Here is a 22678-nt window from a genome sequence, read left to right on the forward strand (position 1 = left end):
AGCACATAGCAAATAAAAATGCCACAATAGTAAATTAACAGTGGTGAGGATGTTGTTTTTTTTTATTTTTGTTTTCATTTAAATTAGTTAAAAATTCAACCAAGTTTTGTGTGTGTGTGTGTGTGTGTGTGTGTGTGTAGCAACCAGATACTGAATTGCTTTATTGTCAGCTGGTATGTGTAATTTGCTTTTTTTTTGTTTTACAAGCATATTTGTAAGAGATGTACTGTATATGTCAGTAAGTGTGCATACACGTTTATTGCTCTCTCCGCCTTTTTTCATTCTGAGATCTCCTCTATAGGACTGACACACCCCTCCCTGCCACTGCTCCTCTCATATCCTGATATCCAGCACTGAGACTTCAAAGACCCCTGGCACCTGACTGGAGGTGTGTGCAGCAGGCGCAGGATGTTCAAATACACCTCTCCATGGCAGGTGTTGTGCAGCAGTTTGGAGAGGAGGGAGCAGGTAAGTGGAAGACAGTGTTATGTGTTTACAATGACTGTGGATATTACTGACGGTTAGTAATGTGCCCGCGGGTACACTTCAAACTTATCTTATAAACAATCACTAAGTGCATTGTAAACTCTATTATCAATAGATACATGAAAGTGTACAAGCATGGGTCCTCAAACCCTCCAGATGTGGTGAAACTACAAATCCCAGCATGCCTTGCCACAGTTTTCCTATAAGGGAGTGTTAAAACTGTGGCACGGCATGCTGGGAATTGTAGTTTAACAACATCTGGAGGGCCGCAGTTTGAGGACCCATGGACTGTACAGTGATAAAGTACCAGCCAATCAGCCCCCAACTGTCATTTTTCAAAACCAGTCTGTAACATGGCAGTTAGCAGTTGATTGGCTGGTGCTTTATCTCTCTGCACTTTATAACTCTCCACAGCTTAATTCATCTGCCCTCATAGAGTTAAATGACATTGATGATCTCTGTCATATTTCACACCAGCGTTGCCCCATTTTTTGCCACACCTACTAACTTAATAGAATCCTCTGCTGCTCTGCCAAACACAGACTGCACCTTATACACCATCTCTGACACCCTTGTGTCTAGGACCCTCCTCTGCCCTGGGTGTGGCACCACTATGATCCCTGGACTTTGCCTGCTAGTCCCTAATCATACACATATTGCTGGTTCAGTGTAGAGTGCATGGCTACAGGACAGAAACACAAGTGTCCCAGGAGTGGAAGGTGAGACAAAGTATTTGTGTGGGGTGGATTAACAGGATCAATACAACATTATTTTTCATAAAGTCACAGCCAGAATAATAACGAGGGAGCCAATGGCAGGAGAGAATGAAAAAGATAATTGGCAGAGAAACGGGAGGAGGGGGGGGGGGGTTTACTAAGGTGGGAGTTCTATTTCAGATGGGATGTTGCTATGGGCAACCAATCAGATACTATCTATTATCTTCTAGAAGGTGCTAAATAAATTTGATTCTGATTGGCTGCCCATAGCAACATCCCATGTGAAAAAGAACTTCCATCTTAAATTTCCCCCAAGGAAAGGGAATTGTATGGAGAGCGCTGAGGTGGGAAAGTGAATATTGCCCTGGTTAATGTAACAAAAGAGTAGTGAAAAAGGATACTGTATATGAGAAAATCTAAAGTTGGTTTCTAGTTAAGGACTTCTACATTTACCCTAAATTATTGCATACAATGAGATGCTGTTAGTTATTACATAGTAATAGAGTTGTTTCCATTTCCACAATGGTATTAATGACTTCCCTAGTATATTTTCTCTTATTGTTCATGTACATCAAGTGTGTGGGGATTTCAAACACTTGTGTCTTTACGGTACAGCATGTGTCTCTGTGTTTAGCTGTGTTTGTATAGTTCCTACAGTATGCGCCTGTTTTCACATGTGTACAGTCAGCATGTTTGTAAGATGCTCAGTTGTGAGGTTCCTAGAATTATAAGTAACTGGTGTTATCAGTAACTTCCAGCAGTACAGGACCGTTCCAGACCTAAACCCCACCTCCCTGTTTAACCCTGGGACACCACACAACCAAACACGGAATCAGCATGTTGTCTATCAAGGGCCTGTTTCAGTAAATCATGCTGCGTACTTAAGTAAGTAGAGCTTGAATGCAGGAAATATCAGTTAAAACTCCTGCATTAGACAAACGCTGTCCGTGATAGGTTGGCCCTTTTTGGGGGGCAAAAATGATGCTAAGAACCTCCATTTTAATCCATGTTAAATTGCAGCATTTATTATAATTGTTCTGATTTCTTAGTCTAAAGCCCTGCACACATGGGGCAACAGGAGCTTCATGCTGAGCGATGTACTTAAGCACAGATCGCTCAGCACACATGATCTGTGCTGACCAGTTGCTGAGAAAACTGGTGATCTGACTAGATTTTGACAGCATGCAGTCCCCGCACATCACCGTCACTATGGGATTTACACACAGAGCTTTGCGTGCATAATTTCTAAGTGATCTAGATTGCTTAGAAATAAGGGAAAAATAGATGCGTGTGTAGGGGCGTTTAGAGTGTTCATCTGCATTTTCCTTTTTTCTGTTAGGCACTACAAGCTTCAGCATAGCATAATAGCATTACTAATTATGGGCCTAATTCTGGTTCCATCGGTCCCCTGCGGGGAGGCGGAGACTCGCCGGGGCGGCGCCACAACTGCTCGGTGAGCTGGGAGCTTCGCAGTTTACCGGCTAGATCAGAATCATGGCCAATGTTTAAAAATGGGTGTGTAGTCCAGCACCCCCATATACACATCAGGGCTGTGTTGTGGACAGCAATGCTAATTAGGGTTAGGTTTTTGCTGCGTGGGTGGTTTAGGATTAGGAAACAGGGATCATGTTTTATAAGAACTGACTAAATCACATGTGGTGGTGCTTTAATAATAAATAAATAAATAAATAAATAAAGGCTGTGTCGAGAATCTGTTGTAGAGTGCAGCTCTGCACAATAGATTCAATTTCCCAACAATTCCCATTATTTACCACTACACTTTTGAAATGTACAGTTTAGAATGCATAGTACAGGTCATGTAGGAATGAGAGAGAGTCCTGGGGCACTGTCAGAAATCCATGTTAAGTAGGGCTTTATGCTAAAGTAGGTGCCCTGATACTGCAACCCTGGCACTTAGCCAGGGAAAAGGTGCTTATTGTGGGCATGAGCAAAGCAGATGATAGGTTCATCATCACAAGATGTCTATAATCTCTGTAATTTGTTTATTTTTCCTTTTATCACGAGATTCTTGAAAAGATGCTCTCTGGTGAGCTCATAGGTACTAGTGCTGCAACTTAGAAAATAGCTTGAGAAAGATAAACGAGCAGATAAATGAGAAGGGCATTCTCAAAGTTTAGCCCTGTAATAATCATTAACTAAGATAATAAAAAAAAAAAACGAAATAACTTAAAATCAGGAGATATAATACAACTTGAATTTAGATACTTTGACCAGTAAGAAGGAATTTATGACAGTAGAATTTATTACTCTGTTACTGAATGCCATTAACGTGCTAGTATATCTAACTGTATGGCAGCAAAAAAAAAAAATCAACATAATGCAGCACCACAGCACACTGCAGAACACTACAACCGAAAAAGTTGTAATACTAGCAAAAAGCTCTGCTATATAAACATAACAGTTAAACGCCCATCAAAATGACATTTTGTGACCGTTTTCAGCCCACAAACTCTCCGCCCCACTCTCAATCCCTATCTGCGCCTATCTCCAATTTCTGTCTTTACAGCTCCTTCTCTCCATATACAACAAGCTAAAACAGATCAGTGTCCCTGCAAAAATTACTTTAATTTTCTGTTATGACATCTTTTAGCACGCAAAGGAGTAATTTGGTCCGTCGGGTGGCCACTAGTGATTAGTGGTGGTACTTCATCTCAGAAGTGAGGCTTAGTTAGCCTTTTATACAGTATATATTATATATTATATTTTTTATATATAAATATATATATATATTAGATGTATGATAGGCAGAACTGAAGCAATGAATGTTGCTGTTGCTGAGAGTTTTTTTTTTCTGCATCAGATTTCGGTGGATGGAGGAGGAGAGAGTCAAAACCGATTACCTTCTGAGCTCCCAATAGAAAACACAGATGAGAAGTATGTCACAAACTCTTCAGAGTTTCAACTATTAGTTTCATCAGAATATCAGGGTTCTAACTCAAGTGATGCACAGACAGCTAAAGATATTGAAGTAGAGGTACTAGAGGCACCCAAATTAACGGTAGTTGAATCTGAATCCCCGACAAATGCAAATGAAGAGAGAACTTATATTTCTGAAGAGCAGCAGCCAAACATAATTGACACACAAATTTCCACTTCTTCAGTATCAACAATGGATAGAGTAACCAGAAGCATGATCTTCTCCCTGTCCTCAGCCAAAAGCATTGATGGTTCCAATGAAGATTTGGTGAATTATACCACTGAAGAAATCCAAGTGACAGAGATCAATAAGAGTAGGGATGTGTGGGTTCCTCCGCCAGACCGAAACAGCCGTCTAAAACTGTTGAGGGAGGAAGAAAGATTTGAAATCCGCACCCATCGCCCTGAGAACAGCCCAACTAAGCTTTTTACAGATAGTGATGATGAAGATGATGATAAATTCAAACAGCGGTCAAGTAAATGTACTCCCGAAAAAGCATGGGAACTTGAGAAAGAACGGAGAGACATTATAAGAAAACAAAGTCAACGTAAAAGTTTGGACACAGAAGACCTGATTGCTATGCAAGATGAAATAAATCCCTCAGTACCAGACATAGATCTTAATGGAGAAGGTACTGATCAAAATGCAGAAGATATTGATACAGAACAGATAAATTTCGAAGCTGCCAGACAGCAGTTTCTAATGTTGGAAAAGAAGAAGAACAGTCTCCCTATTACTCCTCGTCTTTATTCAAGGTCCTTTCGTCTATCTTCTTACTCTATTAATGAAAATGATGGTTTTTCAAATATTACAGTTCCAAAAGAAAAAGAACAGGATGTGAAACCACAAAAGGACAAGTCTTCTGTAACACAAGAAAATACTGAAATAGACATGAGACCAAACCTGCTCCGTAAACAGTTCTTTAGGGAGTTGTCTATAGACAGTGTTGATATGGGAGAAGAGGGGGAACCAAGAGAGATTTACAGACAGATGCATACACAGGAGACACCTGAAGTAGAGGAGAGCATTCCAAACCCAAGTGATGAGACCCCTATTGAGAGAGAAATCCGTTTAGCAATGCAAAGAGAGGACAATTTAAGGAAAGAAAGGGGAATTCAGAGTTTAGGGGAAACCAATGAGATAATAGAAATTCTAAAAAATCCAGTCCGGTCTATTTCCCCAGATTCACAGCGATCCACAAAGGTTAAAGACAGGGCTCGGACCTCTTTCTTCCTACAAAGGGAGATTGATAAAGAAGTCCAGAGAGAAGCTGATCTAAAAAGCGAAGGGAAAGTGGCTGGATTGTATGATAAAGGAAATGCTCAAGAACTTGATGAACGAAGGAAGTTGTTTGAGCAGCCAGATGAAATACCTGTGCAACCACATATAGGAGCCAGCAAAATAATAGCAACAGTGATCACAAGTAACACAAAAGAGAATTTAGGCCAGACAGATTTTGAGCAGAATAGTGAACTAAAAAATTCAACAGTTTTGGATGCTCCTCAACCCTACAGTGTAAGAACCAACTGGAAGCCCAAAACACTCAATGCCTACAGAAACAGAAGGCTCAGTTCAGACAATATTCTAGATATAAAGATTCCTACAGAAACCTTGTCTGAAAAGGAGACATCAGAAGAAACATTTGTGATACGGAAAGAGAATTTTCATGTTCAGCCTTCTAGTTTCCAACTACTTGTACAAGAGAATGAGAAAAATGATGAGAAAGACCATAAGATGGAGAAAATAAGTGAAGGCTCCAGCCGTAGTAAGCTGTACAGCACAAGACTGAGGCCTTCACTGTATAATGTGATTGAGCAAGAAATTCAGACATCATTAGAGAGGGATCGAGAGCTCCAAGAACAGAGGCGAAAAACTGAAGTCTCTCCTGGAACTCCAATAACTCCACACAATGGGTACAATCAGTGTGATCGACCATCTTCGACCTCAGGTAAACAGATTTCACTACAAACATAGGGGTAAATTTACTAAAGCTTCTAAAAATGAAAAGAGGTCATGTTGCCCATACCAACCAATCAGATTCTATCATTTTCTAGGATGCAGTATAGAATTGATAAGCAGAATCTGATTGGTTGCTATTGCTATAGGTAACATTACCTCTTTTAATTTTTACAAGCTTTAGTATATTTATTGAACAGTCTTAAATCACTTATTGTTTATATAATGAGGTTTTTTTTTATCCCCCCCCACATTGTGTTTCCCAGGGCAACTACCTATTTGTGCAACCTCCCACTGCCTGTGCTCCCTCTTGCCGGGCAGTGCCACTGAGCACTGAGATCAGCTGCTGCCCTGCCCTGCCCCCAGCAACCCGGCATGACATTAGAAAGGTCACACCACACACAGCCGGGGGAAGGAGGCAGGGACAGGCAGCAGGAGCCGGGCAGCATCTAAAGCTGAGCTCAGCGCTGATCTCAGTGCTCAGCGGCACTGCCCGGCAAGAGGGAGCTCAGGCAGTGGCACTCCCGAAAATTTTCCGGGTTTGCCAGTCTGCACACTGGAGCACAGCCCGAAAAATTTGAATGCCGGGTACACACCAGGACAACAAGGGTCCGATCCCACCAATCTAGATCCAATTCCGACCGATTGTATGTTGATTGTGTGGTGATTGGGCCCTTTTCTGTCCTGGTGTTGACCGGTACCGATCTGATGCGTGGTCCCTCGGGTCGGTCGGTCATTATTCAGATCCTACCTGCAGCAGGTAGGTTATGGAAACAACCATACTCCCGGGTGCAGGTTGCCATCAGATTGTACCCGCTCACGGTGCACATCGTGAGCGGGTCTTGCCCCCCAGCGTCATCGTGAGCGGGTCAGAAGAAACACTGATGACCCGCTCACGATGTGCATCGTGAGCAGGTCATCCTGGTGTGTACCCGGCATTAGGAGTACCAGGGAAGTATTAGAACCATACTTTTTTTATGAAAAAGATATTAAATGTGTTACTTTTCTTTTAGATGGCCCAAGTCCATGGTCATTTGCATCATGGAGGGGAACTTCAGGCAGTATATCACCAGTGCAAATGTTCAAACCAAAGACCTACCCCAAGTTTGTAGATACTGAGTCAGATGCAACTAGGCTTAGAAAACGTGACAATTGGGTAAGTACATTATCTTTGTGAAGAAATACTGCAAATGCCCATAGTAGAAACAATGCATTGTTTGGTAAAAAAAAAAAACATAAAACTGCAGGAAAGTCAAAAATATAAAAAAAACTCTTGGGTAAAAAAATAGATTAAACGATGATTAGTTATATACTATATTTCTGCCCCTGGTAGTTGGCTCCATGATGCTTCCTTTTGTGGTCAGACAGGCAGCTTCATGTGACATCATCATGGTTCGGATTTAAAGATAAGTTATGTACCAGCACTAACAGATATAATAGAAATTTGCCGCAAAGTAGCGCTACATAAACTGACAGATCAACTGTTTATATGATGAACAAGGCATATACAAAGGACTAACGCAATTCTTAGAGTGGAAGATTTTAACTTTCTTACTTAATTTATTAATCATGGAATAATAGATACCTATCAAAATAGCTAAGGGAAGAAATACCCTATTCTAATGAGTATATGGTATTATTTTAGAATTAGCTTTACTAGCATCTGGCTCCTATATTTTGTGTTTGAACTATTGTTTAATGTTAACTACCTATTTGTGCAACTATGGAAATGGAAGTACAGTACCTAGTTATTATTGGCCCTTAAAAAAGTATGAAGGCATTCCATTCCAGCAAGCAACTCCCCGGTTCTTCTGCATTCCTTAAGTCCAATTTTTTTTTCTCTTACCAAATAATTTTGTAAGAACACAAAATCGACTCATATGATATCATTGTACTTTTAAAATGTTTGTTTTACAGTATATGTATCTACTAAATATCTAATATCTTATATTTACTGTATGGTTATTCTCTTTTTGCAATCTATATATGTCTTTATAATATATTATTTATACACTGTTCTTTGGTATTTGAATAATCAACCATATACAACTATGTCAATTACATCCAAATATTTAAATGATAATACTGTATATATTAACCTGCATATGGGGTCGATCCTATTAACCCCAATGGTGCGGAATGCGGATGATTCGAGAGTTGGGAATCATCACGACACCGGCCGCACTTTACGGCAGGCCGAATTCGGCCCTGCGAAAGGTGCGAGTTAGGGTTAATTCGGGTGCTGTTTTCAGCGTTAAAACAGCACCCGAATGGCAACTCGCACCCTGAGGGTTAATAGGATCGATCCCTTTAATGTCCTACTTAATAGAAAGCTTGGTACAGTATGAATTAGGTCACCCAATATTTAGCTTGACCTGTTATCTGTTAATGTATGATTAAATTAGTCTCCAAAATCTTTTTATATGTTTAAGGACCGTGTAAAATGTGTTTAGGCATGTACATCGACCATCGATCATTCAAAATGATTGATGGTCACACGGCAATTTTAGCATCGATGGGTGAGAGTCAAATGGTTTCCCACCATCATTGAAGATAAGAGTGGGCTTGATGGTTTTCTTTAACACACAGCACAGCAGCACAGAGCCAGTAGGTTGCACTATGCAAGGCATGTCCAAGCTACGGTCCTCCAGCTGTTGTGAAACTTCAAGTCCCATCATGCCTTGCCACAGTTTTGCTACTAGGGAATGCTAAAACTATGGCAAGGCATGCTGGGATGTGTAGTTTCACAACAGCTGGAGGGCCGCAGTGTGTACATGCCTGCACTAGGCTGTCAGCCGGTAGCTCTGCACTTCTCAGGCAGTTTTGGAATGTCATTCAAATGTTACGTTAAGCTGGGTAAAGCTGATGTCACAGCTAGGCAGTTATTTGAATTTGCCAATGCAACTTTGTCATCAGTTCCCGCTGCAAGTGCATTGGGTGGTTGGCGGACCACCCATACACACTATTAGATGCACCGATATACTGTATCTTTAGATATATCGGCTATCGGCTATGCCGTATAGGCAACAAGGAATGTTTGTGAACTTTATAATTCACAAACATATTGGGTGTACACACCCACTGACTGTCATGCAATAAATTGTCCATTTGCACATATGGACGATATATTGCCCAGAGTGTACCCAGCAATAGTGATATTTAGTGTGCCGAATGAGGTTAGGTGGAGCTGAGGCCTGTCTTATTGTCTTGACACTGGCTGAACTCGGCTGTTAGTCAGCAGCCAACATGGATACAGCCAGTCTGCCTGCTGCTGCAGCCCAGCCCCTAGCAACTACCAGCCTCTCCTTGCTCCACTGACATACTAAGCAGCAGTAGCACAGACTAGAGCACAGAGTCAGGTGATAACATTTGTAACTCTGACTGTATCCGTGAGCAGTCTTCCAGGCACTGCAAATAACTAAGAAAATCTGCGCACAGTCGAGTGAGTCTCAGCAGAATCCATCACTATCGCAGTGCATGTGCAGAGGAAAAATTGAAAGATAGAAACCATAAATAATATATAGTTACATAGTTACATAGTAGGTAAGGCTGAAAAAAGACTTGCGTCCATCTAGTTCAACCTGGTATAGATATCCATTGCTGATTTGGTAGGTTCTGGTATTTTACAGACAAATTATATTTCTTATTTGTACCCATGGATGTTTTTCTCCAGTAAATGTTTGTCCAACTTTGCCTTGAACGCATTTAATGAGCCAGCCGTTACCACTGTGACAGTGCCCCTGTACGGTGTGGTGCAAGATGGCGTACCTTAATCTGGAGCTGGTGACGGCGGCGGCTTCTGGATTCTTCGCGGTTTCTGCTGGGCAACCTGTGGCAGGGAACGGCACAACCCAAGGGACCCACAAAAGACAACGCTACTTCGGGAAACAGCGACAAATATTTATTGAAGAAAAACAACTGCACTAGTCGCTGTGATATACTCCTACACATATGCAAACATCAATAAACAAGACAAAAAAAACAACCACAAAGAAAATGACATCAAAGAGAGAAATATTAAAGACAATAATATGACATCACTAGAATGCTTCACTACACCTGTAATACTATAACTCAAGGTGTCCAATGGGTGGCGCTGCACACCCTTTAACTACAGTCTCAGATATCACACGCAGTTCCTGAGAGCAATCATGGTCCCACGACGCACAAATCCTCACAGGTGAATTAGGCCCTAACAGTGTGCACACTACTTTTAGAGATATCAATAAAACAATCCTCATTCAGAGAGGGACAAGCCGATTCCCGTTACCTAGGGTAACCGCTTGTATTTAAAGGCAAAAAGACAGGCTTCAGGCACACTCTCTTTTATAAAGCTCTATCAGCAAGGAGTCTCACTGGATGCCTGGTGCAGGGCTTTCAGGACAGCAATGGGACAACACAATATCCCTGTAGCTGGGGGTGACTTGGGAAATCTGTGATGGGGCAATATGGGTACAGGCTGGGTGGGGTATAGAGCACTCCAGTACCTTATATGTTGCTGGCTCCTGCCAGTTGGACCACCAGCTGTGCTGCTCTTGTGTCTCCAGGTGCACCATGCACCACCATGCGGCTCCCAGCTCTCTGTATCACATGCAGGGGTATGGGTCTTGATGTGTGCCTCTCCACTGTTCTCCTCTCTCCCTCTGCAGGGTCACTCTTCTGCCTGCTTCCAGGTTCAAGCTACAAGCTGTCCTCTTCTCCCATTACTCTCTGGGCTGCTCTTCACATATCCAGCACACTGCTCTGCTTTGATGCTCTCTCTCTTGGTCTCTCCTGGCTGCTGCACTTCACGCTGCCCAGCTCTGGCTACTCGACACACACTACACAGTGTCTCCTCTCTGGCAACACATGAGTCTCTTCTCTCTCACGCTGCTGCAGACTTCTCCCTCTCATCAGTTTCAGTTTCAGTTCCTCCTCACGCTCCCTCAGCCAGCTAATCAGGGGGGTGTCAGGTTCTCTGCACGTGGATGTGAGCTGGGTCTGTTAACCCCTCACATCCCTGCAGTGTCTATGAAGCTGCAGTCTTTCCTAACAGCAGCATTGGCTGCAATTAAATCCTTGTGGCACAGTCACACCTCTGGGGTGGACTGCCACATACCTCCCTGCTAGAAATTTGCCTGTCCGCAGGCAACTTACCCGGACCAATAACTACTTGACAAAGTCCTGTCAATAAACATCCTAATGGCAAAAATAAAAAAAATTGCAAACACTTACATAATAATACAAATGTCAAATTACTCCCTATCACCTGATATCTAATGTGGGCTCCCCGGGTCAACCATCCCTCCGCCACAGGTCTCCCATCCCTCTGCGGTCCAGGTGCTTCATCGACGTCCATGGATGGCGCCCACTCTCACGGCATACGACCGGCACTTAAGCACGTCTCGCCTCTCGATCTTGCCTCTTGGATCGCAGAATCGCCTGCTGTATCTGGAAGGCAAATTCTTCCCCAGAGATGGTCGTGTACTCGCCGTCCGTTACAGGCTTCCCATTGATGAAACAGGTCTCAGCCTTTTCAACTCTCTCTGCTGGTTCTATCTTGGCCTTGGGTTCAGGCAACGGTATAGCTGGTTCCACTTCTGATGGCTCCACGGTCTCTGTCACGGCCGTATGGACCACAATTTTGGGGTTTCTCTCTGGTTCAGCCATTCTGGCAGTTCTTGGCCCTAGGTTCGCCACTCGATAGTCGGCATCATCCATTCTAGGGACGTACTCTCTTGTTGGCTCTGCAAGTTGAGGCCTGGTCGCTTCTTGTCGATTCTGATGGAGCGCCCCACTCCACACGACCGGTTTCTCGCTTGACCTCGTGATGTCAGGTTCTGGTGGGCGGGGCATCTGTCCTGGTCGAGGAGGGTTGGTGTTGACCCTTTCGTTCTCCTGCTTGACCTCTCTCGGTTCAACTCTGCTTCCGCTATATTGGTGGTAGGGTGGAGGCTCTTTACAGTGCGGGTAGTGCCACTGTTGTTCCGGGGCATGTCTATTGCGTAGCACCGGCGTTCCATTCGGCCCAGTCACTTTTGCGGCCTTGGTGCCTTTCTTCCCGCTTGTTAATTCAAATTCGACGGTTTCACCATCGCTAAGGCTCCGGAAGCAATTCTGGGGGTCTTCGTTCTGTATGGCGGTGTAATGGACATAGACGCTACGCCCGTTGTCTGCACGTCTAATGTATCCATATCCGCGTGGCACATCAAACCACAGGACACGACCTGTGATCCTTCTTGGGCCGGTTCGCGGCCTATCAGTAATCTGAGTTACACCGGATGCTCTTGACGCGTTCTGGAACACTGCCGGTGGACCTCTTCTCCCGTGCCTTCTAACAGTCTGTGGGCATACATTGGCTCGGTCACTGTGTAGTCGTTCCGACCTCCATTGGTGATTCTGTTGCCATCTATGCCTTCTGCCACCTTCACGTCGCTGTCTTTCCTTTTCATCCTCCGCCCATTCCTGACGCATCTCACGGATCATCCTGGTCATTTCGGTCATCGCTTCGATGATGGCCCCAATCGAGTTCTGATTGGCTTGGGCTGGTGGAGTGGCGGTTCTTCGCATCTCCAGCGGTTCTATGTACTGCGATCGCCACATCTTGCCGTTCACAGGGGTCTTGTGCAATCCTGTTCGTGACGCCAAGTGTGACAGTGCCCCTGTACGGTGTGGTGCAAGATGGCGTACCTTAATCTGGAGCTGGTGACGGCGGCGGCTTCTGGATTCTTCGCGGTTTCTGCTGGGCAACCTGTGGCAGGGAACGGCACAACCCAAGGGACCCACAAAAGACAACGCTACTTCGGGAAACAGCGACAAATATTTATTGAAGAAAAACAACTGCACTAGTCGCTGTGATATACTCCTACACATATGCAAACATCAATAAACAAGACAAAAAAAACAACCACAAAGAAAATGACATCAAAGAGAGAAATATTAAAGACAATAATATGACATCACTAGAATGCTTCACTACACCTGTAATACTATAACTCAAGGTGTCCAATGGGTGGCGCTGCACACCCTTTAACTACAGTCTCAGATATCACACGCAGTTCCTGAGAGCAATCATGGTCCCACGACGCACAAATCCTCACAGGTGAATTAGGCCCTAACAGTGTGCACACTACTTTTAGAGATATCAATAAAACAATCCTCATTCAGAGAGGGACAAGCCGATTCCCGTTACCTAGGGTAACCGCTTGTATTTAAAGGCAAAAAGACAGGCTTCAGGCACACTCTCTTTTATAAAGCTCTATCAGCAAGGAGTCTCACTGGATGCCTGGTGCAGGGCTTTCAGGACAGCAATGGGACAACACAATATCCCTGTAGCTGGGGGTGACTTGGGAAATCTGTGATGGGGCAATATGGGTACAGGCTGGGTGGGGTATAGAGCACTCCAGTACCTTATATGTTGCTGGCTCCTGCCAGTTGGACCACCAGCTGTGCTGCTCTTGTGTCTCCAGGTGCACCATGCACCACCATGCGGCTCCCAGCTCTCTGTATCACATGCAGGGGTATGGGTCTTGATGTGTGCCTCTCCACTGTTCTCCTCTCTCCCTCTGCAGGGTCACTCTTCTGCCTGCTTCCAGGTTCAAGCTACAAGCTGTCCTCTTCTCCCATTACTCTCTGGGCTGCTCTTCACATATCCAGCACACTGCTCTGCTTTGATGCTCTCTCTCTTGGTCTCTCCTGGCTGCTGCACTTCACGCTGCCCAGCTCTGGCTACTCGACACACACTACACAGTGTCTCCTCTCTGGCAACACATGAGTCTCTTCTCTCTCACGCTGCTGCAGACTTCTCCCTCTCATCAGTTTCAGTTTCAGTTCCTCCTCACGCTCCCTCAGCCAGCTAATCAGGGGGGTGTCAGGTTCTCTGCACGTGGATGTGAGCTGGGTCTGTTAACCCCTCACATCCCTGCAGTGTCTATGAAGCTGCAGTCTTTCCTAACAGCAGCATTGGCTGCAATTAAATCCTTGTGGCACAGTCACACCTCTGGGGTGGACTGCCACACCACCTCTCTGGGAAGAGAGTTCCAGAGTTTGACTGTTCTGACCGTAAAGAAATTCTTTCTACTAGCTAAATGAAATTTTTTTTCTTCTAATCTATAATCATGCCCTCGTGTTCTAGATTCCTTTCTAGTAGAAAAGAGGGTGTGTGACAGTTCCTTATATTGGCCCTTGATATACTTGTACATGTTGAGCATGTCCCCCCTTAAACGTCTCTTTTCTAATGTAAATAGTCCCAAATTGCTTAATCTCTCCCCGTAGCTTAAATTCTCCATTCCCCTAATAAGCTTTGTTGCTCGCCTTTGGACTTTTTCTAATTCTATGATGTCCTTTTTATAGTGTGGCATAATTACCCTTGAGTCCCTAGTTTCCATTCCCCTCTTAATACATGCCAGAATTTTATTGGCCTTTTTTGTAGCTACATTACAATGGGCACTACATCCCAGTTTGCTGTCTATTTGGACTCCTAGATCCTTTTCAAGTATGGAATTACCCAGTTCCTCTCCGCTAAGGTTGTAACTTGCACACTGGTTGTGTCTCCCAAGGTGCATAACCTTACATTTATCTACATTGAACCTCATCTTCCATTTTTTTGCCCACTCATCTAGAATTGCAAGATCATTTTGAAGCATGGTGACATCTTCTGATGATTTGATGACTTTGCTAAGTTTTGTATCGTCCGCAAAGATGGATACATTGCTGAGTAACCCTATCCCAATATTGGTAATAAAAATGTTAAACAAAATGGGCCCCAAAACCGAACCCTGGGGCACTCCACTTAGTACTGGTATCATATCTGATACGGCACCATTCACAACCACTCTTTGTTCTCTATTACATAGCCAATTCCCTACCCATCTGCAGATATTTTCACCCAATCCTAGGTTCTCCATTTTATTAATCAATCTCTTGTGTGGGACAGTATCAAATGCTTTAGCGAAATCTAGGAAAATCACATCTACAGCATTTCCATTATCGAGGTTTTTGCTAACCTCTTCATAGAACCCTGGTAGATTAGTTTGGCATGAACGATTTTTCACGAACCCATGTTGGTTAGTACTGAGTAGACGGTGATGATCTAAATATTCCTGGATACCATCCCTTAAAAATCCTTCAAATAGTTTACCCACAATTGATGTTAAACTAACGGGTCTGTAATTAGCGGGATCTTCCTTTTTTCCTTTTTTGAATATTTGCAATACCTCTGCTATTCTCCAATCCTTTGGTACTGCACCTGACGATAGTGACTTGCTAAAGATATAATGTAGGGGGGTAGCTAGTTCATCCCTTAATTCCATTAATACCCTCAGATGAATCCCATCTGGCCCTGGTGATTTATTTGTTTTGAGTTTGCTTAGCCTCAGTATTATTTCCTTCGGCATGAAATCCACAATGAGATCTGGCTTATTTGTCCCGTTTGTGGTAAATGTTCGTTCCACAGTCTGCTCTCCCTTAGTAAATACTGATGAGAAGAACTCATTTAACAGTTTTGCTTTTCCCTTGTCCTCAGTAACACTTTTTCCACTAGTATCAGTTAGTGGGCCTATGTTTTCCTTAATTAAACGTTTACTATTTATGTATTTAAAAAACTTCTTTGGGTTGGTTTTGCTTTCAGTGGCTATGCGCTCTTCATATAATATTTTAGCTGCTTTGATTACCCCTTTACAAGTTTTGTTTGATTCTTTGTATTTTGCGAACGCCTCCTCATTCAAGTTATTTTTATAGAATTTAAAGGCTCTGGTTTTATTGTTGATAGCTGACCTAACTTCTTTGTCCAACCATGGTGGCTTTTACAACAATATGTTGTTCAATAGTTTCATACTATTGGTGATTCAGTCTATTCTAACCAGTGCTAGCAACCATGGATGGAGGGGTCATAGTGGCTATCCCTAATGTGTTTCTTTGGAATGCCATGCATTTTGGAATGCATTCTTTAAAGTGTATACAAATTGTGTGTGTTGGCCTTTTTTGCAGGCTCTGAAGTAACTAGAATTACACCCTTACATATTTGACATACACAGGCTGAATACTTGGAATATAGTCAGTTCCCATGCAACCTACATTCCACTACCTAAGGCTGTGCAATACTGTACAATTAAAATTCAAATGCTGTAGGTAGAATGCGTATGTAGGCTCGGCAGGCCTACAAAACAGGGGTGATGCACCCACATTTTTTGAATGTCTAGAGATCACTGCCTCTCACTGTTAATCATGCTGTGGCTAATGGGGGGAATGCGAGTGATCACTCAGGACTTGTTTTGGACATGCACAGACCCAATCAGGCTTTGTTTGACAATGACAGCTTAAATGTGGGGAATCAATGAAAGCCTTATGTGGGTGGAATCCTACAGGAGTGCAAGAGATCCTCCAACACTAACCAATATAACAGTCTCTTACATCTATATCACATAATATTTACTAATGTTAGCAGGGTGCATTTAGTGTAACAAGTGTCTCCTCAGACAGTAACAAATTCATGCAGCTTTTTAAATATACTTTCTTCCAATAGCCCCTGCAGCCCTCGTCCTGTAAAGTCCACTACCTTAGTGAGTTAGTTACAGTCTGGGCTACTCTCTAAATAGCAGTGACATGCTTGTCACCTGCATTGCAAGGGTTTTTTTATCCTTCCTGGACTGGCAGTTTGGGCTACAATTAGCAGACAGCATGTTTCCTATAGAAAGCCACTCCCTACCTTTTAGAAAGCCATGCCTGGCATCTAGTAGCTGAAGCTTATGCAGACTATAGGAGCCAGTGTTTTGTGCTTGCTATGTCCCACGGCCACTTGTGTGCATGCACCGGTCCCAGCACCTGCCAGAATCATTTTGCAGGTCCTGGGACCAGACTTGCCAGGATCTCCTCTCCTCTCACTGCAGGCAGCATGGGCAGCAGCAGCCCCCCTCCAAAGAGGTAGGACCCACAAAACAAAACTGTATTTGGAAATGTAGCCCTTACACTATTTTACCTGCTAATGATATAGACACTGGGGGAAATTTACTAAAGAAAATGTGTAAAAAAATAGGTGTATTTGTATCCAGAAATACACTTATTTTTGACATTTACTATCCCGAAAATACAGCAATTCGTATTCGTATTGATAGCACATCAATGCGAATACGAATTGCCGTATTTTCGTCATAGTAAATGTCAAAAATAAGTGTATTTCTGGATACAAATACACCTATTTTTTTTTTACAAATTTCCTTTAGTAAATTTCCCCCTCTATCTACCCTTCTCAGTAGACCTTTGGTCGGTAGAGGGATGGGCATATACAGTTCTCAGTTAATGCTGGCCACTATTATGGCACCTACAAATATATGCTTATAGTCAATATCAAATATCAATAGTCCCTTAGTGAAATTCAAGGTTGTTGTAATGTAAATCCCGTAACAAGATAAATAATGTCAGACAATATTTAAAAAAAAAAAAAAATCTAACATTTTTAGGAAAATACACTGATTTGCAAAACTTTGCTGAGCCAATCTAATGTTTTCTATTATGCTCGTCTATGAAATGTAACTGAATATTATATGCTTTTCTCTTCAATTAGTAGAGGAAATGCCCCAGTGTTACAAATTACCTCCACAAGGCTTCCTGGACCCAAGAATATCTGAGTTGATGAGTTGAGAACACAAATACAAGAAGGCATTAAGGCATCTACCAGCTGCACGTTAGATGTACAGTACAGAGAAAGAAAGTGACCAATGGCTGTACTGTTGCAAGAAGGGAGCAAATGAGGGGGTATAAAATTCAAGTAGTTACCTGTATGTGCGTAAGTGCTCAACTCAGATCCATGGCCAGATGCACCAAGCTTCAAAAGTGATGAAATGGAGAGTGATAAACAGCCAGCCAATCAGCTCCTACCTGCCATGTTACAGGTTGTGTTTGAAAAAAGTCAGACATGAGCTGATTGGCTGGTTGTTTATCACTCACCATTTTTTCACTTTTGAAGCTTAGTACATCTGTTCCTCTGTCCTTACAGAATATTCACCAGGCCTGCATTTCTTTTCAAATTTGTTGAACATGAATAGTATACAAGTTGGAGTAGATGAGCACATACAGGTATCTTCTTTTTATGCCGTGGCCAAATCACATATCTGCCACTCTCTCCTCCACCTAAGCCTAACACATGCACAGGTGGATAAGGGAGAAAAAAGCATGTAGTGCACGCTGTTAATCATCAAATCAAATCATTTGTCCATTTCTAAATTTTTAATGACAATTTTTTATAATAGTTAAAATCAAATCATGTAATAGTTGCATGCTAAAATTATGACTAGAATAATACAAAATAAAGTATGTAACATCTGTGTGTTGTATCACAGACCCCAGAACATGCTGTATCTACAGTATTTCATATCAGAAACACTAATAAATGTACTAAAAACTTGAGAATATTCTGCTTATTTAAATGTGAGTTATATTGTAAAGATTTTGGTCCTGATTCTGATTAGATTGATCCCTGGCGTATTCACTCCGGGGACCTATGGTGCCTCTCTGCGCAAGCGTATGGCCGATTATACGCATGTGTAGGACCGCTGTGAGAACCGCTTTGCCGAGGCATTCGCACAAGCAGGAGAGGGGGAGCAGGCAGGTGCCAGAGCAGGGGGAAAGCTTAGTGTTTTATGGGTGTCCTCATGTAAAACGCTGGGCGTTACCCTGGGAACGCAGGCAGGTTGATACCTGCCGGGGTCGGGCAGTTAATGTCACATGATGTCAGCCCGCCTTCGGTGTACACTAACGGAAATAACCGTAAATTTAGACTGATTTTTTTTTTTCGAAGGGGAGAGAAATCAATAAGTGGTCATCAGAGGGGGGGGAACAGGTGTTCGGCCAGGCAGCAGGTGGCGTTAAGCCGCTTCCGAAGCAGCAAATGACCACTGCTTAGCGAGCGGGGCTGAATCATGCCCTTTATTTTAAATTATGAATTTTTTTATTTCTATTAATAATGGTACCAATAATTTAAACAAAAAAATAATGCAAAAGGATACTTATGAGATGTACATTAAATATAGTTCTTTACTTGTAAGCTAGTCTACAAGCAGAATACACATCGGCTGAAATCTATGATACCACAGACTAGGCTGGAGCCACCACAGCTCAGCACACAGCAGCATGTGCTGGGCTGGGGAGAGAGATGCTGCTGCCAGCTAAGAGGGGGGAAGACGGGCATCTGTGGGGTGCAGACCTGGGCTCTTGCTGGACCTCTCCAACAAGCCTGGGCCCTAGTAGCTACTGTAGTAGCCCAGCCATCTCTCTTGGTGTTACTAGGCACAGTATACAGATATGCATTTTTATGCAAAGAATATAACTCTGGGGCTGATTCAGACCCGTTTGGCCTGGTCCGAATTTGTCCCTGGTTCAATGGTGGGGGATCTGCGCCTCTGTGCACTTTTGTGCATGTGCAGACCCATCAGTGAGGGCTGGGGGAAGGGCAGGGGGCAACCGAAGGGGAGGGCTGGGGGGATGGCAGGGGGCAGCCGAAGGGGAACACCCAGCGTTTTATGGGTGTCCCCATGATAATGCTGGGCATTACCCTGGGAATGCAGATGGGCCCATGCCTGCATGAGACAGGCAGCTGATCACATGATGTCAGCACCCGCACCCTTTTCGGCAGATAGCGGCTATAGTAAAAATCAGTTTAGACCAGAGATTCCCAAACTTTTTTGAATCACAGCACACTAGAGCAGTGGTCAGGGAACAGGGTTAAATTGCCCCAAATGGGGTAAAAATGAAATTCCTGGGGGGAATGGATGGTCGTGCTGCCAAGATAGAGCCGGGCATGCATATGAATCTATATGCATGCTCGGCTGTGTCTCGGCAGCGTGACCATCCATTGCCCCCAGGAATTTAATTTAATTGCGTATATAATCTATATATACAGTAGATTCTATATGCAAGTCCGGCTGTGTGTGTTACAGTATCGTAGTGTACAATGACCTGACGCAGTGTAGTGCGTCAGACCCTTTTGTATAACAAGCTTCCCTGCGCGATGCCCCGGGCCCCGCCTCCAAGTCCACCCGCTTCTTCAGTAGAGTCCAATAGTTGCTGCGCCATCTCGGCAGTGCACAGTCTGTACTGCTGCTGGATATATAGGCTCCTGGCAAGGTATACCCATCTCTAGTCTAGGGGAAAAAATTGCACAGACTGTCACTATATCATCTTGTAATACTGACACTAATAGTTGCCTGGACGTCACATTATCAATGGTTATACCACACACAGCCTGGCAGCCATTAATGGTGATGATGATGATTATCATGTATGGCTGTATGTAGTACACATTTTGTATCAACACAGCCATACATGGTAATCATCATCATCATCATTATTAATGGCTGCCAGGCTGTGTACCATACTAGCAGGATATATCTGGGGGTACAGTGTGTATTACCAGTATATGGTTTCCTTCCTTTCAAAGCAAGGGGGTAACGTTGGCGTATCTGAATATATTTTGGGATAAAAGTTAAAAAGTTCCCTGACCCCATTGCCCTAGAGCATCAAAATGTTTCTTATTGAGAAATTCAGATAAAAAATGATTAAATGAAGTACAGTGCATTGTGTTTATATGTCACAGTTATGTGGTGAGGGACAGGATTTGCTTCTGTTTGCCCACATATATTATGATTGGCAGCTGCCAGCTCTGGTATTGCCTGTTATATTGCTCACAAATAATATGAATTGATCATGGTCCGCCAACCAAAGACACCCCTGCAAGTGTCCTGAGGCACCCCAGGGTGCACACAGCTTGGGAACCCCTGGTTTAGACTGACTTTTATTACCAAAAGCAGGAGAAAATTCAATGGTGGTCTCCTGCAGACGGTCGCTTGCAAGGGGATGTGTTAGTGAACATATCCCCTCGCATGCTAGGGATTCGCGGCAAGGAGGTGTTGAGTTGCTCAATAGGCAGCGAATATATACGCTGCCTAGTAAGCCAGCCTGAATTAGGACCTCTGTATCAGACCAACAATGGTCTGATACAGTGTACCACACCACCACCTTATACACATTATGCACCCCAATAGTAGGACCCCTTATACTATTCTAGTACTAGTGCCCTTTACACACTATGCTACATGGAATGAGGCAAAATTCACATTATTCCACACTGAGGGCCTTATTTTGGTTCACTCTTTCTGACAAAATCCTTCTTAGATGGACAAAACCATGTGCACTGCAGGGGGGCAGATGTAAAATGTGCAGAGAGAATTAGATTTGGGTGAGTTATTTTGTTTCTGTGCAGGGTAAATACGGACTGCTTTATTTTTACACTGCAATATAGATCTCACTTTGAAGTAAAACCCCACCCAAATCTAATTCTCTCTGCACAAGTAACATCTGCCCCACCTGCAGTGCACATGGTTTTGTCCATCTAAGAAGGATTTTGTCAGAAAGAGTTATCCAAAATAAGGCCCTGAATGAGCAAAATTGTCATTATTTCACTCTAAATGAGCCAAAATTCATACTATGCCACACGGAAATCCAGTGGGCTAGTCTTTTAATTACAGTGGTGCACACAGGTAGAGAGAAGGCTACTGATAAGATATTGGGTCATAACTCAGTCTCTCGTAGAGATACAGAGATATCTAGGGGGCATAATGAATGGGCTGTTTCACCTTGAAGGCTAGTGCAAATAAACCAGGTCTAGTCAAAACCTGAGATAGCTAAACAAGATAAAACACACAAAAAGCAGTGCCTAAAGAATTAAATAAAAATTACTGATGATTGGATTGACTTTACAATAAATGTATATGGATGTATAATAAAACTAGTAAATTTATAATAATAATAAAAAGAAAAAAAATTCACACACATAAAAATTGTCTAGACCAGGGGTCCTCAAACTATTTTGCTCTGCGACCCCAGCAATAAAAATAATTACAGGACCCCAGCAAGTTACTGCAGAAGGTTATCACATCACATATGTAGTTAGCAGACAGCACACACATGGCAGCAGTGTGGAGGCACAGAATGATGGGAGGAGTCTAAAATAACAGACAATTTAACAGATCTTTCCGACTCCTTGAATCACTGACTGCTATTAGAAAAGTCATCAGCCTGATGGTCAGCAACATGAAGTCGTGACCCCCATGCTGAGATGGTCAGGACCCATTTTGGGGTGCAGTTGGGGTGCATTGCTCACAGTTAAAATAGGTAGTAGCACTATAGACACAATTCGTTCCTACTGTATGAATGCCTGGAATTATGGGGACTGTCTTTAGGGCTATATATTTACCATCCGCCTTATTGGAAATTAGGGTCCCAATAATCCTGCACACCATTGAATTAGATTCTCCTCTGCAGATTGTGGAGGGTCTGGTTCCAGGTAAGAGGACCCTTTTATTTGTAATCCATTGATAGGCTTGAGAATAAACCAATGATGGTTGCCTGTTAGTAGGTTTAAAGAGAATAGTCCGTCTGTCCAGGCTGGTACGGAATGTGTCCAAATGGTGAATTTGTGCTACAAAAAGGAAGCTTACTGACGCGTTTCGCTAAAGAATAGCTTTCTCAAAGGTAGTGGGGTGTCAGTCTCCTGAGAGAGGGCTACTCCCTAGCCCAGCACACAGCAGCATATGGTCACCCAGGGAGAGAG

The 22678-nt window shown here is 43.2% G+C and overlaps 1 protein-coding gene across 3 annotated transcripts in view; it reads left to right on the top strand.

Moving 5' to 3' along the window:
- The first annotated feature begins 235 nt into the window (after nt 1-235).
- MISP (mitotic spindle positioning) overlaps nt 236-22678 on the top strand; it is a 61764-nt gene continuing 39321 nt past the window's right edge. The window contains exons 1-4 of one of the 3 annotated variants that reach the window (XM_083182058.1): nt 236-468; nt 4024-6088; nt 7110-7252; nt 17636-17918. In XM_083182058.1, the coding sequence (XP_083038184.1) occupies nt 409-468; nt 4024-6088; nt 7110-7252; nt 17636-17638 (2271 nt within the window). In that variant the 5' untranslated portion in view covers nt 236-408 and the 3' untranslated portion in view covers nt 17639-17918. Of the gene's footprint in view, nt 469-4023; nt 6089-7109; nt 7253-17635; nt 17919-22678 lie in introns of those variants that run through there. The other 2 variants (XM_083182051.1, XM_083182045.1) reach the window with 2 other exon arrangements.

Source organism: Crinia signifera, chromosome 1 (assembly GCF_055691185.1).
Source record: "Crinia signifera chromosome 1, ASM5569118v1, whole genome shotgun sequence".
NCBI lineage: Eukaryota > Metazoa > Chordata > Amphibia > Anura > Myobatrachidae > Crinia > Crinia signifera.